The sequence below is a fragment of the Penicillium manginii genome (genome assembly GCF_028828005.1).
Source record: "Penicillium manginii strain IBT 31320 chromosome Unknown utg000005l:1.0-5665137.0:1.0-5668048.0, whole genome shotgun sequence".
Classification (NCBI taxonomy): Eukaryota; Fungi; Ascomycota; class Eurotiomycetes; order Eurotiales; family Aspergillaceae; genus Penicillium; species Penicillium manginii.
Window position 1 is genome coordinate 467,722 of NW_026643106.1, and position 17,817 is coordinate 485,538.

Here is a 17,817-nt window from a genome sequence, read left to right on the forward strand (position 1 = left end):
GATTGAAAATAATGAAGTCTCGATTTACTTTTAATTGCATGATTCTAACTAGTAACGTTCATGGTGAGGCGTGTACCCAGGAACCATCAGAATCAGCATTGGCAGACCGATTTGGGAACGCCGATTGAACAATTTCACCTCCCCGAACAGCAAGAACTGACAACAGAGAGTCACTCAACCCATGAGTTTGCTCATTACAGCCCTGAAGCCAGATCCCTGCCTCAGTACTAACCTTTGCCTCGTCCAAAGCAACTCGATAGGAACGGTCGGAAACCCAGCCTGATAGACCCTCGGGTTGCAGATCGCACACTTTTTCTAGTAAAACCTCATGTGAGTCACGTTGATAGCCAGTTGCAACTACTACTGCATCGAAATCAAGTGAATCCTTGTTTTCTTTTTCACTCTGAGACTTCACGTGAATGCGTATCCGACTCGTTTCTTGCTGTCGCTCCATCTGGACAATTTCGGTCTCTGGGAGAATGCGATGTTGCCACTGGGCTTCATCAGGGTTCTCGACACGCTGCAGGTATATGTCATGATATATAGCCTCGATCAACTCCAGCCGAACAACTCCATAGTTTGTGGCTTTTTCGGTGGCGATGTGCTTTTTTCGCTCATCGGAAGTCATGTTATAGAACTTGCTAACACCGCCCGGGTTGAAGATCTCGTTGACACTGAACTCGAGTTAAAAACACAAATAATAAAGAGAAGAAAGTCAGTTGGAGAAAGAAGACGAGAAACATACAATGGAGAGTCATCACTAGGACGTAAGGCAGAGTCGCGGAAGATCAAGGCGGTTTGAGAGTTCGGATAACGCCGATAGAGGTCATGGAAAATCTCAGCAGCACTTTGGCCACCTCCTATGACAGCTATCTTGTATGGTTTCATGGTGTCATTCAACAGGCTTGGCAGATGTGTGCAGTATTTAGAGGAATGCATGATGAGAGGGTCCATTGGGGCGCTAGGTGGCATTTTGGCCTTGCCACCAACAGCAATAACAATTTTACGGGCATTCATAGACGTGATTTCTTTAGTGTCGGTATCGCGAGAGACAACCGTGAAATAATCCACAACGCCATCTGTGTTTCGAGGACCTGGCAGGATCTCTTCAACGTCTTGACCATAATGCGTGACATGTTCAAAGCGGCTAGCGCACCAGCGCATATAGTCTTCAAATTCCACGCGGGCGGGGAGGAAAGTCCCAATGTTGGTAAAATGAATGAGGCGATTTTTATGATTCAGATAGCTGAGAAAAGTGAAGCTGCTTCTAGGATCGCGAAGAGTTGCCAGGTCTTTGATGAATGAGATTTGCATGCGGGATCCAGGTACAAGCATTCCCGAATGCCAGGCAAACTGCTTTTGTTTCTCCACGAAACGCACCTTTGGCGCAAAGTCTGTATGTCCACCATTGATTGCGGGGTCTATAGCATCGTTCAATGCAATGCCAATGGCAAGTGAGGCTGGGCCAAACCCGACACAGACCATATCGTAGATAATATCTGAGCCGTTTGGAAACAGCGTCGACTGGTCTGTCGTTGGCTCGGGACCTGATTCCTCATCGAGAGGCAAATTCTCTGATTCGCGGGATATTTCCCCCATAATGAGTCACAACCCGAGATATTTTGAGGTTATAGATCAGGTATTTTTATTTTGGAAAAGGTTTCCTCAACTTTGGCTTGGATAGTTCACCTATGCTGGGGCAGAAACGACTTATGTAGAAATCAGGAATCGATCCTCACTTCTGTCAATTTCAGTGAAAGCCTCCTCGAACAAACACTGGTACGCAGTATGTAGACAAGTCTGACCATACATCTTGGCCCCGCTGATCTTTCTCTATTCTCTTCATTTTGTCCCCTTTCTTTTGTATTTTTATTATGTTTTACATTCGTCTTCCGGTGTGGTACAGGTTCCCACCCCAAATAGGCGTCGTAACGACCTGGACAACGCTCCGGTGTTTATTGGGTTCCTTGTATGATTCGTTTGGATCTAAAAACGATGTTGATACAACTTTTACATGATGCGGAAGTAAGTTTGGATCGGAATTGAAACAACCTTGAACGACGTACCCGCATAATATGAAATACCGATGAAGCACCTTTCAACCGCAAGCAACATATATCGCGATGGAATTGATAGAAATTTGAGGGACAACCGTTTTCAAAATCATTGTGGGATCCAGTGCGCAATCTCAGCAAAAACAACTGTCCAAGTCCAGAAGCTACTACAGCTGCTTTAACAGTACCTATTGTCCTCTACAGGACATGTGTAATCGATGTGGGTGACTGGCTGAACTAATACAACACAGTGAAATCATTGCGTGTAATATTATTTCCATCTTTGTATGTATTGGCATGGTGGAGCACGTCGAATTACAGGTGGACCCGGGGTTTACGGAAGAACGAGTGGATACAGGGGTCAGCAGTGCGAAAAAAAGGCAAAGGTAGCATAGCCCAACTGAACCAAACAAAAAAAAGTAACGGGTCCGAGAAATCACCAACCGGTCCTCCCTTGTACCCACATAGCTTTTTTATCTGATTTGCTCCAAATCTTATCACAAATGGGGTATGAAGTACGGAATCCGTCCCCCCACTGGCAACATATGGATGCCACTAATACAGCGCGGTCCGGAGGCGAACTAGTTGCCAGGTGGTATCAAGGAGTAATGTAAATAAGAAGTACTTAGATTAATCAGAAACAAGTACGAATGATGGGGCATGGCATAGATGTAAACCACGTACGATTTCCTGCAGCCCAAGGATCAAAAAGGGTTCCTATTTTGGTTTGTGGGAGAGGCTTTATAGTGAAATCAATATGTGATGCAGAAAATTTGACAATCAGACTTTTTTTTCCAGCGGCGAGTCGACCCCTAGAGAGCAGGAGAAGAGAAGGGAATTTCAACCGCGTAAACCCCGTTAGCTTATTAGCAAGACACACTCATAGATGATCAATGAATTCTCCTAAGTGCCTAGGGTCTCGTGCGGAAGTAAATTTTACTTCAACCGAGAATGCCCGGCATCGATGCTTTCGTCTGGAGGGCCGAGAATACTTGGGAGCTACGGAGTATCCTCATCTGGTTTAAATCATCCCATATGAAAGATGGTTTCCAATTCTTCTTGTCTGATCTTACAAGCTATGCCCATTCGCCAACGTGTGTACTAGCTCATACCGTATAAGCACATTCTAACTCCTTCCAGGCAGCGATCGCCTCGGAGACGGCATGGCACGCTTGGCAATGCTTAGCGCCAAGAAAAGCCCTGTGTCCGGACTACAAACCAACAGGGAAGAGAAAAAGAATAGCCGACTTAGGCGTCTAATGGCTAACGCTGGAGATCTGGCAACTAGCATGGCGCCACCGTTGATAGAAATTTCGTTCTCTTTGATTTCGCAGTGCCTGCTTCATTTTCATCCGGCAACTGAAGTGAGAGATAGTTGAGAGCCAAAAAATGTCACCCACGCCCGACGCTCACCGCAAGGGCCTCGAGCCTGACTCGATAACCGTTCAAGAGACTGTGGATCGTCAAACAACTGGAATATCTGGAGATGGCGACAAGTACTCCCACGACGCTCCTAATGGAGTCGATCGCTCTAACTCTGAAATCCATGAAGAAGCCGGTGTGAGCAGGGTCGAAGCCTTCAACAAGGCGATGTACCAGTCAGGCGAAACGGGAAAAATCCTGCTCTGGCTTCTGGGAATCTCTATCTGGTTGACCATGTTTGCGTACGCGCTTGACATGGGTATTACTACCAGCATTTTCGGCACCCTGGCCACTTCGACCTTCGGTCTTCACAGTCAGCTCGGCGCTGTCAACACCGCCAGCCAAATCATTCGCGCCATTAGCAAGCCCTTCATTGGAAAACTTGCAGACATCACCTCGCGACCGACAACCTACGTAACTATCTTGGCGTTCTATGCAGTCGGTTTCGCCGTCGCTGCAAGCGCCAAAAACTTCTCATCCTACACCGTCGGTATCTGCTTCACCGCAGTTGGAAAATCGGGTCTCGATCTCCTGAGCGATATCATTGTGGCCGATCTGACTCCTCTGGAATGGCGAGGTTTCTTCAGTGCATGCCTCTCCCTCCCCTTCGTCGTTACAGTCCCCATCAACGGTTTCATTGTCGAGGGATTCGAGGATAACTGGAGATGGGCGCTGGGAATGTTCGCTATTCTGGTGCCTGCCCTTCTCATCCCCGCTATCATAACGCTCTATGCGATGCAACGACGTGGCGAGAAATCAGGCATGGTCACCTTGGCCCATTCGAAAGATGTTCGCACTGGCGCCGCCACGAATTCGCCCCAGACCTTTGACTTTTGGGCAAAGATGGCCTACCAGGGTTTCATCGAGATTGATATTATTGGCCTCATCATTCTTGGCTTTGGGTTTTCTTTGATTCTATTGCCCTTCACTCTTGCAGAAGGTGCTAAAGGTGGCTGGTCCAATCCTAGAATGATTGCCATGATTACTGTTGGATTCGTCTGTCTCATTATCTTTGTCCTGTTTGAAGTATTTGTCGCACCTCATCCGATCATGACCAAGCGCGTCATAAACAACAGAGCGTTCATCGCGGGTGTCTTCATCCACACCTTCAACCAGATGGCTTCGTCCGTCCGCAACACTTATTTCTCGTCTTATATTTACATCATCAAGGATTGGACTTCCTACGAGTGGACTATCTTCTTGGGTGTTACCACAATGGGTCTATCTTTGGTTGGACCTTTTGTAGGCCTCATCCACCGAGTGTCTCACCGTTACAAGAATGTCATGGTTTTTGGTGCTGCGGCCAAGATTGTTGGCTATGCCATCCTCGTTCAAGGCAATGGAAACATGACTCAGGATACTGCCCGACTGGTTGCTTCCCAGTTGATTTTCTGTCTCTCTTCGCTGAACGTCGTTGGTGCCCGTGTTGGTGTTCAGGCATCTGTCCCTCACGAGGATGTGGCCTCCATAATCTCCATCATCTCTCTGTGGTCCACCCTGGGATCTAGTATCGGTAGCGCCGTCGCGTCGGCTATCTGGACCAACCAGATGCTCAAAGAGATGTTCAAACAGCTCCCCGGCGTTCCCAGTGAAACAATCACTGACATTTACGGGGACATCAAGGCACTGCGGACAGGCTATGATTTCTTAGATCCAATTCGCCAAGGTTCTATTCGTGCTTACTCCATTGTGAACGGAAATATTACCGTTGCTTCAATCTGCCTCGCCGCCATTCCGCTTATTGCGTCCTTCTTCATGCCTGATTACTACCTTGGTAAGCAGCAGAACGCAATCAACAACCGGGGCGTCGACGGTGAGGTCGTCGATATTCCGGATCAGCATTCGGAGAGGAGAGATGCGCAGAATGAATCTGTGCCACTATGGCGCAAGGTTATTTCGTTGTATCGTAAGTAGATGTTAAAAGCTCTTGACACTGGAGTGCCCTGGCGGGTCTCAGAATGAGTTCTTTTGTTATTCATCGTCACTCCGATGATGTGGGGAAAACAAGCTGGGCCATCCTTTAATTAATAAATCTTCACGAGAGGATGACCATCACCTCATCGCGAAGGTGACAGTCAAGTTTTGTATCTAGCCTAAGATAAATCTCACCTAGATGGTGTGTGCCTTCAAAATCTTTCACAATCCTGATACCCGATGAATCGAGTAATTTATTGACAATCTCATCAAAGTAGAAAATCATATAAATTCACCTAGATTTCTAGAAATTGGAGGCTTTCTTTCTTCTAAAACTTTCAGAACTGCATTTTCTGAGCCTGGTTGCTAAGCCCACGCGGAATCCCCCCCATCCGAGAATCATTCACTAAACATTCACCCTGATTGCCCAACCCCGGCTGTGAGCGGTTATATCCGCAATTGGTTCCGGGAGCGCTGGCCACCCTCAAATTGAATAATGAGATTGAAGTACCCTGAAAACTGTGTGACATGCTGAATTCTGGCAATGTGGTTATCTATCCAGTGCAGGCATTCTGCCACAAGAATATTCTTGAAAGAGAATACTATCTCATTGTGCACAGGAAGACTTTTGTTTCGCGTCTTTCAAAGCTGTTTGCTCCATAGTGCCATGGATGGTACTATGGAGCCATATCTAGGTCCTTTGTTCTAGGTCAATTTTCTTTCAAAGAAAATTAGCTATATCATTTTATTTACTCAATATATACAGCGAGGTATTACCTATTATATCATTTTATTTACTAAATATATATAGAGCGAGGACAAAGACGTTAAGTTACCATCTTTGTCCAAATATGTCGGCCCCAAAATATCAGAGACAAAGTGATACTATCACTTTGTCTCTGATAGTATCAAAGCAACTGCATTCAACAATGACATTCGCTCACAATTGTAAGTTCATTTCTTCGAACTACCCGATCAAACTGGAGGTATAAATATTCCTCGAAAACTCGAGTACTAGATGAATCAGGCTCATTAACATCTTTCATTTCACTCCAACAGGTTTATTTCATCAACTTGACAGCTACAAACCGCCGAATCTCTCATACAGTGAATCCATATCTACTAGATACGACACCCTATCACTACGACCAAATTTACTGCACAATGGCACGACGTTTGAGCGACGCCACCTTCCAGAGCGTCTGTAACTTATGCACGGGAGTTGTTGGCCGGGCCCTTGGAATCTCTGGTGAGAATGATGGGAACGAACAGGCCAATCCCAGAGGCTTTAGGGAGGCCGTATATGACGGTTTGTGTGCTACTTGCACTAACGCATGCTCTACTGCATTTTCTAGACTCGCCCAGCATCAGACTTCGAATCAGCCCGAAATCGTGCTTGCCAATATCGACGAGGGAGTCGAAGAGGCACCGGTACCTACCCGGGCTCAAATTCGAGCTCAGCAGATGGACAGAATCCTAGCCCATTTGCACGTTACTTCTCCATCTCCACAGGTTTCCTTCGACGGCGTTGAACAAGAGTCCGATTCAGTTCTGAGTCCGGTCCATCGAGATCTATTCAATTTTCGCTTGGGGGAGATGAGGAGGAGCCTCCTGTCCCAGCTGAGCTAGTAGCAGCAGGGATCACACCCATTCATATATGGCAGCAACTTTTACCATCCCCACCACCAGCAACACAGCAGCGCCCTGAGGATCAAAGGTAGAATAATCCGCATTGGGACCGGACCGAGGAGTATCTTTTTAAATACGGACGCCTGCAAGCACATGGAGAGAGGGTGAGACAGTGGATAGAAAGCCCTGAATCGCCGGGCTGCTACATCAACCCATCCACCTTGAGTATTGAAGATTTTGAGGCAAACAATTGCTATTTGCTAGCACCCAGGCTTCATGCTGTGGACGAAGACTTTGCGGACCAGATATCAGATCTCGGTTTTGAGCTGGGACGGACTCATTGGTCATTCCAAATCCGAGCACCGGACTTTGCTTGGCTGGGAGATACTGGACCGGGTGTCATTATCATGAAATCTGTGGACAGAGCGAGTCAAGATGCTTATCCGATTTCTGAGATAGCCAGGGCCCTTTATATGCGCGACTTCGATATCGACACTCTGCAACATGTTTTCTTTCAGAACGTTCAAAACGTAGAAACAGTGCCCTTTGTCAGGAGGGCGCTGTATACTGAGGAGAACAACCTCTCTTGGCCTAGGAAGGCGCCACAGACTTGGGCATATGGCACGCCAGAGTACGATGGCTTTTTGGGTTCTCGAATTGGGAAAATCGTCGGATACTTGGTCTTGGGTGCGTATCCTCGTGGGACTCGACGTATTATCCAGATCGTTACCTGGGCAGCTGACCCTGAAAACCACAACAGAAGGATTCAGATACGGTTTGATATTGATTTTGTTCCAACGGCATAGATCTCACATTTGATTTTGCTACAAGGAGATTAGTGTTTTGAATTATTGTAAGAGAGCAAAAAAATATTGAAAATCCTAAAAGAAATTGAAGAACGATATACTTACCAAATCTTACTAGTAAATAGAACTCCGGGGTAAATCGAAAAGTAGAAGGTTCATTTGGTGAGTATTGGTTAATTATTTATCCCCTTTGCTTTGGTGCCTGTGTTACGTTCATTCAGTTTGATTTGTGAAAAAGAAAGTGTTGAGGAATGAAGCATCCATTTTGAACTTAGTTATAGTATGTTCAAAGATCCATCAGGGAGGTGAAATATATACGGTGCTAGTATTGACACTCCAGAATACCCTCACGAGATCACAAAACCTTGACATGAGCCTTTTTCGTCAAAGGAACATCAACATGAACCACCAACTTCTTATTCTTCGCGTCATAATCCGCATGGCGAGTCTTTAGCTTGCTATCCACGCCAAGAACTATGATAGTCTCAATGTTGACACCAATATCATACTCAAAAGTTCCAGTCATACTAAGCTTGCCATGGGCATACTTAAAGTCAATCTCAGACACAACGTCCTGCACGACTGACTTGCCGTCGTCGAGATAAAGCGAACCCTCGGCAGTCCCGTCGAGACCGGGCGCAATGACGATGTTGAAGCCCATCTTGCGAAGTGCTGTGGTTGTGTTGGCGCTTTCGATGTGCTGGGAGTAGACGATGCCGCACTTGTAGTGGACTGTGATGTCGGTGTAATTGACTTCGGCGGAGATGTACTCTCCACGTCCGCGGACGGGTTTGCCGGTGCCCTATTCGTAGAAAATATCGTCGGGCAGATAGTAGTTCAGACTTGTGCTGTTCTCTTTAGTGATGGGGCTGATGAGGATACTGTTGCCGTAGAAGAATTGTAGGTCGATGGGGTAGGTGTTTGTGTCGTTAGGGTAGTTGAAGAAGAGAGGGTTGAGAGTAGGAGTACTGGTCTGGTTTTGCTTGTAGATGGCAGTGTAGATATAGTCCACTAGAATAATGTTTTATTCTCTGTGGTGTATACACTGGTTCAACGACTCACGGAGCTGGTATCTGATTGAGATACTCTTGTGAGCGGACTCGGCGACTGTTGGCCAGCGGTAGAATTCTTGTGAGGTCGAGGAGATTTTGGCGTGATTGCGGAAGAATATATAGAAAGAGCTAAGCGATACCTATCTTGAAACCAAATTAGCTAGGTTGATCACGAAATCAAGAAGATGAATACTCACCTGGCATATAGTGTCTCGGTGACATTGCTACTGAAGCCGCAAACATCGGGACCCACGACAGGAACTTGATAGAGCGATGTGAATTGCAGAATCTGAGTAATGGAAAGTCTGTACTATAACCAACCGGAAATGTTGTCTGTAGTGAATCAGAGTTAGTGCTTTTGTTCCAGAAATGAGAGGGGTAATGATATACCTCCAAGCCAGTGCGAGACATCCTTTCCGGAGCCAGCAAAAGTGCTCCGGGTAATCACCAATGCGCGATCATTTGGGTGTCTAGTACGTATGGTATTGTGGGAGTGAGAGGATATTATAGCACTGTAAAGGTTGTGGGTATTATATTGAATATATCTACTACTTTATATGATGTTGGTGTTGGTAGTGCTATCAGTGAGTGTGGGACCTGTACTGTTTTGAATTATAAATAGTGGTCTGATTAGCTTACGATCTGGTAGTCCCTTGTACTTATTAGGTCTATAGCCAGAACTAGTCTTCCCACTGTTTTGGTAGCAGGAGTGTAAGGGAGCTTTGGCGATGCGCTAATTTCCTACGCTGAGATTGTGATAGGATCAGGGCTTAGAGTTGTTACGCTTGATAATAATAGATAAGTGCTTTCCCTCCGACTTGCCGGAAGTGAAGTTGGGTTGAAGGCTATCTGGGAATCCAGGGATGGGAGTATCTAGGCTGTCTTGAACTGGGGGCATGGCTAGAGGATTACTATTAACCTTGGCGAATTTCTCGGGGGTGGTGTTATTACCTAGGTAAGAACGGTTAAAGAAGTTTATGGGCTTGTTTATATTGATCCATAATGTATTAATATCCCGGTTGTTTTTACTGTTGAAGAAGTTGGTGAATTACTTAGTCTAGTATTCTTGGGACTTAGGATAGAACTAATCAGGGAAGTAACTAGGTCTAGTCTATATAACTCCCTGGTATTTAGACCTATTATTCTCCTTTATAAATATACTATATTCGAGGCTGGTTTTGAGTGCTGGGTTAGAGTCCTTGTAAAATATAGTAGGATTGACTATAATAATATAATATTGGTCTCTTATGTGGATAGTGTTGACTAGGTCCTTGTATATGGTTTTGGACATTGAGGCGGTGACAATGATTCTTACGAAAGATATTTCGTAGCCGATCCAAATTTTTGATGTCCAAGCCCCGTGACAAGGGAGGTTCAAATTGGATTTAGGGAATGCTGATTTTGGCTACACTAAGGTATTTGAGTTGTTGTTCTGCTGTGAGTCCTACCTCCTGCTTAGTAAAGACGTTTCGAGTCATGGTGTTAGGATGGAGATAGGGTTCAGAGTTTGCTTGATTTATTGGGCGTAGATGCCTATATAAATATGTCTAGGTTCGTTTGTTGTAGTGGCTCAATGTTGGCACTGCGATTCTTAATAGATTATGTGAATACGTAAATACCTTTCGGTGTTGTTTCTGTGGCTGAGTCAAGTTGATTGGCTATCCTTCCCCATAATCTCTATCTAGCGTGTAGCTGACATCCAGGCCAGTAACAATTGGCTCTGGTATCCTATGGACCAAATTCTAGGCTTTCTTCAATACGTACGCGGTTTCATTGCTGTTAAAGCGCGTCTCAACAAGTTCCAACCCCGCCGCCGCCGCCAGCAGTGGCACTTCGCCATCCTGCCAAACACGTCCACCCACTGAAGCCACGTCCTTCTCGATCACACTTTCAACTCCTTTCTCATCTTTCTTGATCACCTCCACTGGTATATCCCAATAGAGGAGGTTACCCTCCTGTCGGCAATTTTCTTGACCAGGGCGGTACAAAATCCCAGGGAACAATACACTCTTAGTATCCTGGGAGAACGGGTTCTCCGTCATTTGCTCCATCATTTTCGCTGTTTCGGCCTTTCGCGAATCATCATACATATACAATACAGAGATAAGAAGGCGGCCTGTTTCTGGGCGCAAGACGCCAGCTGCCTGGGCTAGAAACTTCTCTGCTTGCCCACTCCCCCCCCTAGTGTAGTGATGCTGCCACCTGAAATTATCATGAGGTCGACGGTAGGCGGGCCTTGAAACTCTTTCATCGCTGAAAGCTCCATTGCAGAGCCCTGGACATATTTGATGCTGTGCGACAAGGATTCTGGCATCTGTTCGATCGCACGCTTGAGCATGTGAGCCGAGTAGTCTAGTCCAATGAACTGTGTGCTGTCTGAGGGTTCACCACATTGCACTAGGTTGTTCGCGAGCTCCCTAAAGACACGGCCGGTGCCGCAGGCGATATCAACAAAAATAAATTCGTCCTCTGGGCCGTTCAAGGGACGTCCGGCTCGCATTTCTTTGTATGCATCCAGATAAGTGTTCGCATCTCCATTTGAGCTGTCGAATGAATCATAAAAGAAGTCGTGTAGCTCTGCCAAATAGGCTGAATGGTACATGATGAGCCTTCTTGAGGAATAGAAAGTGAAAATGCTGATAGTCACTTCGAAGGAGTGGCCTATGTCTGGTTTATATGTATCAATGTTGAGGCCCTAGGCCCTCTCACGAGTAAAGCAGCTTATGCACTGACTTGATAATGACTGGGTCGTGTAATGTTTTGAGGTTATACAACATTCAATGAATGTACGTACCGATTACAGAAGTTTGACGCATCACTACACGGTCTATCTAATGACCACTTGTACTATAGTCTGGACAGCTTACTCCCTCACAGTGTGCATGCATATATGCGTATAATAGCGCAGATATTTTGATGTAACGAGCTTTTGAGGCATGAGGCATCAGAGCTACTTTCAAATGAAAGTGCGGCCCACATACAGTAAGTCACTTCCAACTTGGCCCCTTGTCCGTGCGGGATGATAGGATTGCCATGACGTAAAGACAAGCAATAAGGTATCCCCGGCCAGAATCCACGGAAGACGCGATGAATGCGCAGAGGCGAATAGGGACCAATTACCTAGGTAGGTACATAGTACTATGCACTACCCTGGCAAAAACTCAGATATATATATATATATATATATATATAAAGAAGAGAAGAAAATGAAAAATAGTACGCAAGTGGATATGATGATACCTTTCCAATACACGAAGTCCCAGTGTGTACCATGCAGATCTATGTAATTTAGGAAGTATTTCTGACATGATATAGGCGATAAATTAACTAAAGCGTACTTGAAAAATGTTAGATAGTGGTATGGTAAAATGTATATGCCTTAGATTCATCCGGTAGACCGTCGCACAGGCATGGGCCAGTGCCCCCGTCCAGCTGGGAAAAATTGAATATCATATCCACGGATAAACTTCAGATTTGATATCGTCAAATTCACTATTTTTTTCAATCATGCGGCGCTTATGCAAGGACCCACATATTTTTGGCAGGGAGCAAGGGGCGATCAACCATGCGGATGATAGATCTCATCTCCTTTCATCGTTCCACTGCACACACAACACGTCAGCTGGCACATAACGCAGCCCGTGGTGTAACATGAAGCATGATCCTGCCCTCATCGAGCTCGGAGAGCCATCGGTGTGACCTCTCGTGCCCGGATTTCCCCGAGGAACTAAGCCATCGCTTGTGGCGGGAATTCAGGCTCTTCCCCACACATGACGAGTGGGTTGCATGCTAAAAACGACTGAGTGCTGCTGCACAATACCTAGCTATATATTGACGTCCCCGAGAGCACTGGCCATTCTAACCAGCAATATTTTACACCGTGACTATACAAGGATCACAATGCCTTCAGCCGCTAGGTTTGAAACAGTATCCGCACGGCTTAAGAATCTTTCTGGACTTGAAACCTCAATCCCGCACTTGGCCTGGGCACTCACGCTCTATCTGTTCACCAGCGAAAAAAATGTTCAATTTCAACTATACTCGCAAGACTCTGTTCGAGCACTCGATATCCCAATTGATACCGAGAAGATCGTATCGGAGGCCCTGGTAGAGATTCGAAGCCTCCTTAAAACCGCCTGTGTCAATTGTGACCCGATTGCGAGGTCAAACGACTGGAAGTCCAGGAGTCTTTTAGATATGACGATCACGAGGCCCTCTGACCAGGACGGAACTGGGGCGACAGCCCCAGATTTGGTGTCCCCGATGATATTGAGATGCGACTTAGCAGAGAATTCGACTGAGATTAGCGTCATTGTCGGCACTGATGGACCCCCTTCATGGCAGGCACAGCGAATGATGTACCAATTCAGTCACCTCATGAAACAGCTTCAATATTTCCCAGAGAGGAAGATGGTAGCCTTACTCAGTCTGTGTCCCGAAGATCATTCCTGGATTGATATTCGAAATGGACCAATGCATCCCTTGAGTCGGATCGAGATATGCATTCATGATCTGATCTCATCCCAAATTGCAGCACAGCCTCAGAGTGAAGCAATTTGTGCCTGGGATATCAAAATGACATATAGTGAGCTTGAGGCACAAGCAAGGGCACTCAGCCTTCGTTTGATTCAGGCTGGGGTGGGTCCAGAAGTCGTGGTGGCAGTGCTCTTCGAGAAGTCTGGTTGGACACCAGTCGCAATGCTTGCTATTCTCTATTCTGGGGCTGCGTTTGCCCTTTTGGATGCATCATTCCCTGATGGGCGGCTGAAGACGATGTGCGGTGATATTGGTGCCATGGTCGGGGTTTGCTCTCCTCAATATGCCGATCGCGGTAAATCCATTGGGCTGCAGCAAGTTATCACTCCAAGGATCACTGCTTTGAAAGCCTCAGATACCATCCTGCACCGAACTGTTCGTCCGAGTAACATGGCAATTCTTGCCTTCACATCCGGCTCTACAGGCAAGCCGAAGGCCACTGTGATCGAACATGCTGGGTTTAGCACAAGTTTAATAGCAACTGCAAAGAAAATGAATTATCTTCCCACCTCACGCGTCCTGCAATTTGCATCATATGGGTTTGATCTCAGCCTTTGTGAGACTCTCGGGGTGTTGATCGCGGGCGGGTGTGTTTGTGTACCATCGAATCAAGAACGCCTTCAGGATCTGGCGGGCGCCGCTCGACGTTTAAATGTCAATTCAACCTTCATGACACCTGCGGTCCTACGAACATTCAACCCTGATGATTTTCCAACCATATCAACGGTAGTCTGTGGAGGCGATAAGATTGGCATTGATGACATCCATTCATGGGCCGAGAAAAAGACCTTGACCAATATCTACGGCCCTTCCGAATGTAGTGGCCTTGGCTCATCATTTGCGGAGAGCATTTCCTTCACGCCAGATACGGCGAACATAGGGTACCCAATCGACTGTTGTCGCTTCTGGGTTGTGGATCAGGATGACAACAACCGGCTAGTACCTGTCGGTGCTGTCGGAGAATTGATCATTGAAGGTCCCAACGTCGGACGTGAATACCTCAACAGACCTGAGGAGACATCAAAAGCGTTTTCTCAAAATCCACCTTGGATTCGTCCGTTTCGTACGTCGCCGTGGAGCTTTTATCGCACAGGTGACTTGGTGCAAATGGTATCAGACGGATCATTTCGCATACTGGGACGGAAAGATAACCAAATTAAGATCCATGGGCAACGAATTGAGCTCAAGGAAATTGAACATGTCATTCATGATGTATTGCCAGAGTCTCAGCGCGTGATCGTGGTCGTTGTGAACCGCACATCTCCCGTCCTCGTTGCCTTTCTTTTGGGAATGAATGGGGATTCTCGTGAGGGGAAATCGGCCAATTTGACGTTCCTCAAGCCTTCGAAATCTTTCCAACATGCATGTCGGGTCGCTGTTGCTACTCGTCTTCAGAGGGATTTACCGCAATTCATGATTCCAAAATTGTGGATCCCATTGGACAAGCTGCCACTCACACCGAATGACAAGTTGGATTTTCGTCGACTATCAGCAGAGGTGGCACAATTCTCGTCGGAAGAGGCGTTAGAGTACACTCTCTTATTGGGGAATCGCCGTACCGTAGCTCATAACGAGATGGAAAATCGAATTCAGTGCTTGGTTGCGCTGGCGCTGGGTGTTGAGCAGCAGCAAGTTGCTCTAGATGCGAGCTTCTTTGCCCAGGGAGGTGATTCGCTGGCTGCAATGAGAATATCCGCGTTGGCTCGCAAAGAGAACATCGAGCTAAGCCCACTTGCTCTTCAAGAGGCGGAATCGATAGCCAAGCTGGCTCAAAAGCTTGACAAAGAAAAACAGAAACCTGGTTGCAATGAAAAATTCGCTCCTGAGTTTCTTCAAGATACCGACGGCACTATCCTGAAGACGCTCTCGTGCCAACTTCCGGGAATAGAATCCCCGAATATCCAGCATATTCTTGCCGGCACTGAAACGCAGGAGTATTCTCTTGATATGCCGTGTGAATATTTTCAATTAAATCTTTGCGGATCGCTGGATATCTGTCGATTAAAGTCAGCCATCAAGTCGCTCCACGAGCGACACGAAATCCTCCGGGCTGCTGTGTTCTCTGGCCACACACCGGCCAGAACGTACCAAGTCATCTTACGGGATTTCGAGCCTCAACTTGAGATCCTTGAGAGTACCGAACCAGCAATTCAGGTTGCCGGCCGATGGATTGTCAACGACAGTGAGATGACAAAAGAAAGTCTGCGCGCTTTATGGCCTCCGTTTCGATTCATTCTTGCCTTGAAGGATGATGACGCGCGTGAAATGTCCCTTGTTGTTGCAATTAAGAACCCGTACTATGACGGCGTGTCCAGTATAACCTTGTTTAACGATTTAGCTACCTTCTACGAGCACGGACCAGATTCATTACCGCCGGCCATGACTTATGGCGAATACCAGGCCTTCGCGGCATCTCTCCCAATCAGCGATGCCATCGATTTTTGGCAAGAGACCTTGCGAGGTTCATCGCTTTTTGATGTGGGACGTTGTCGAGTCCCCTCGCGTTGCCCAGAAGTGTCTACCAGTCGTGTCATTCCCTTAGTGCAGCCACCTCTGGGCATTACGCTAGCTACAGTTGTAAAGACTGCCTGGGCGCTGACCCTGGCACACCAAGCTGGTAAGGATGATTGCGTATTTGCGCAATTCGTTACTGGTCGTTCGCACGGTCCGGCTGGTATCCAAGAAGTAGTCGGGCCGTGCGTGAACTTCCTCCCTGTGCGGGTTTCGTTGGCCGGAGAAAAACCAAATCTATCGGCAATGGAGGTGATGGAGGCAGTACAATCGCAACACGTTAAGTCACTGTCCTATGAAACCGTCGATTTCTTTGGGTTGGGAGATCAATGCACAGAATGGGGCTCGGATGCCTTGATGGAGACATTTGTTTTGCATCAGAATATCAAATTTGATAATGAATATCGTCTTGGGGAGGCAGTTGGCAAGCTTGATTTGATTTATCCGGGGGTTGAAACGGATGGGTTTGTTCTCCATTCTGTTCCCCGCGTCGAGGATCATGAATTCCGCCTCTCGGTTCCCGAAGGAGTGCTTGACCTCGCCACAGTCAGCCATCTTGTTACAGAGACGTGTTACTGGGTGCAGACACTCGTAGCCCATTTGAACACGCCTGTCGTCGATTTAAGGACACAGAGAAAGGCTGACCTGGACACGGCAATGAACTGTGAATGATCGTGTCAATTCGTTGACCCTCTGATTTCATCTGTTCCATGGCCGTTGTGGCTGGGAGCTGTGAGGTATTAAGTTGAGACCACCTAAGAGGCATTCCAGCACCACATCAAGTAACGATACCTTCAACTTAGGAAGTCTCAAGCACGGAGCCCGCGCGAAGCAATTTCTCATGTCAACTGGTCTTCACGAGAATCACTTCACATGACCGGTAACGCTCCTAGATAGAGGAAAATCATACAAGTATTATTTCGGTTCATATTCAGGACATAAAATGGTAGAACAAAGACATAGATTGTACACCACTGCTTCTGGAACCTTGTCACGGGATATCGATATAGTGCATGTGGTCATCCCTGGCCTTTACCCACCCGAAGAGGAGCTTCCAAAGTAACACTCAATATATGTATATAACTTAGATCCAACGGTATACACTTCTGGTAAGAGCACCAGAAATAATAGTATTAAGATAAGGTTGTATTAGTTATAATTTATACAGTAATCAGAATTAATATCTAATCAGTAGCTATATAACTAGTGAAAGAATAGCCGCTGAGTCTTGAATATGTATAGATATCAGTTGAATAGCATCGATATATATCATTGTAGGGAGTTATTGCCTACGTATCTATAGCAGGTTGTTTGCGCTGTGCCCTGAACCAAGAGTCTAGTCCTATATTCTGGTGGTCAGTTTACTGTACTTGGTTGCTGTATGCTCAATTGAAAGCATCCGGGATAAACCCGAATCCTTTTTTTTTTTGCGTTAGGGCCTGGGCGGCTCATCTCTTACAGGTTGCTCATACTACCTAAAGAGATCCTATTCAATAAAACTGTTCATCACATTAAACCATAAGTGAGCCACTTAATTGTGGCAAATAAATTATGTGAAGTCACATTATTCCGTGGTAAAGATACAGATTAGCACTGATCCAGTCATGTCAAGGTCCGAAGCCGCGGTATTCTGAAGTGGTGAAATAATTGTACAGTACTCCGTAGATCATCTGCATTGGTACCAATAACTATGCAGTGGTACCAATAACTATGTAGTGGTACCAATAACTATACAGATACCAATAATCATGCGGTGGTACCAATAAGCATGCAGTGAACTAATAATTATGTAGTAGTACTAATAACTATGCAGGTACTAATAACCATGCAGTGGTACCAATAGTTAATCATGCGGTGATACCTCAATATATTTGGGCCCGTCCGCGGGGGCAA

At 46.3% G+C, this 17,817-nt stretch overlaps 7 protein-coding genes across 7 annotated transcripts; 3 read left to right on the forward strand and 4 right to left on the reverse strand.

Moving 5' to 3' along the window:
* Window positions 1–58: 58 nt before the first annotated feature.
* On the reverse strand, window positions 59–1,599 carry N7533_006541 (uncharacterized protein; the record flags this gene model as incomplete). Its single annotated transcript, XM_057103191.1, has 2 exons — window positions 59–674; window positions 746–1,599. 2 exons carry the CDS (start codon window positions 1,597–1,599, stop codon window positions 59–61), a joined length of 1,470 nt encoding a protein of 489 aa, XP_056958148.1.
* Window positions 1,600–3,443: 1,844 nt separating this feature from the next.
* On the forward strand, window positions 3,444–5,390 carry N7533_006542 (uncharacterized protein; the record flags this gene model as incomplete). The annotated part of the gene is made up of 1 exon (XM_057103192.1): window positions 3,444–5,390. The coding sequence occupies one exon, from the start codon at window positions 3,444–3,446 to the stop codon at window positions 5,388–5,390; it is 1,947 nt and encodes a 648-aa protein (XP_056958149.1).
* Window positions 5,391–6,554: 1,164 nt separating this feature from the next.
* N7533_006543 (uncharacterized protein) lies at window positions 6,555–7,825 on the forward strand (the record flags this gene model as incomplete). Its single annotated transcript, XM_057103193.1, has 3 exons — window positions 6,555–6,703; window positions 6,746–6,821; window positions 7,112–7,825. The coding sequence occupies 3 exons, from the start codon at window positions 6,555–6,557 to the stop codon at window positions 7,823–7,825; spliced, it is 939 nt and encodes a 312-aa protein (XP_056958150.1).
* Window positions 7,826–8,180: 355 nt separating this feature from the next.
* Window positions 8,181–9,288, reverse strand: N7533_006544 (uncharacterized protein; the record flags this gene model as incomplete). The annotated part of the gene is made up of 5 exons (XM_057103194.1): window positions 8,181–8,596; window positions 8,669–8,836; window positions 8,888–9,006; window positions 9,075–9,187; window positions 9,268–9,288. The coding sequence occupies 5 exons, from the start codon at window positions 9,286–9,288 to the stop codon at window positions 8,181–8,183; spliced, it is 837 nt and encodes a 278-aa protein (XP_056958151.1).
* Window positions 9,289–9,430: 142 nt separating this feature from the next.
* N7533_006545 (uncharacterized protein) lies at window positions 9,431–10,355 on the reverse strand (the record flags this gene model as incomplete). Its single annotated transcript, XM_057103195.1, has 5 exons — window positions 9,431–9,569; window positions 9,623–9,750; window positions 9,797–9,905; window positions 10,014–10,282; window positions 10,326–10,355. 5 exons carry the CDS (start codon window positions 10,353–10,355, stop codon window positions 9,431–9,433), a joined length of 675 nt encoding a protein of 224 aa, XP_056958152.1.
* A 264-nt stretch (window positions 10,356–10,619) lies between these two features.
* N7533_006546 (class I SAM-dependent methyltransferase) lies at window positions 10,620–11,479 on the reverse strand (the record flags this gene model as incomplete). The annotated part of the gene is made up of 2 exons (XM_057103196.1): window positions 10,620–10,946; window positions 11,051–11,479. The coding sequence occupies 2 exons, from the start codon at window positions 11,477–11,479 to the stop codon at window positions 10,620–10,622; spliced, it is 756 nt and encodes a 251-aa protein (XP_056958153.1).
* Window positions 11,480–12,777: 1,298 nt separating this feature from the next.
* N7533_006547 (uncharacterized protein) lies at window positions 12,778–16,596 on the forward strand (the record flags this gene model as incomplete). Its single annotated transcript, XM_057103197.1, has 1 exon — window positions 12,778–16,596. The coding sequence occupies one exon, from the start codon at window positions 12,778–12,780 to the stop codon at window positions 16,594–16,596; it is 3,819 nt and encodes a 1,272-aa protein (XP_056958154.1).
* Window positions 16,597–17,817: the final 1,221 nt, after the last annotated feature.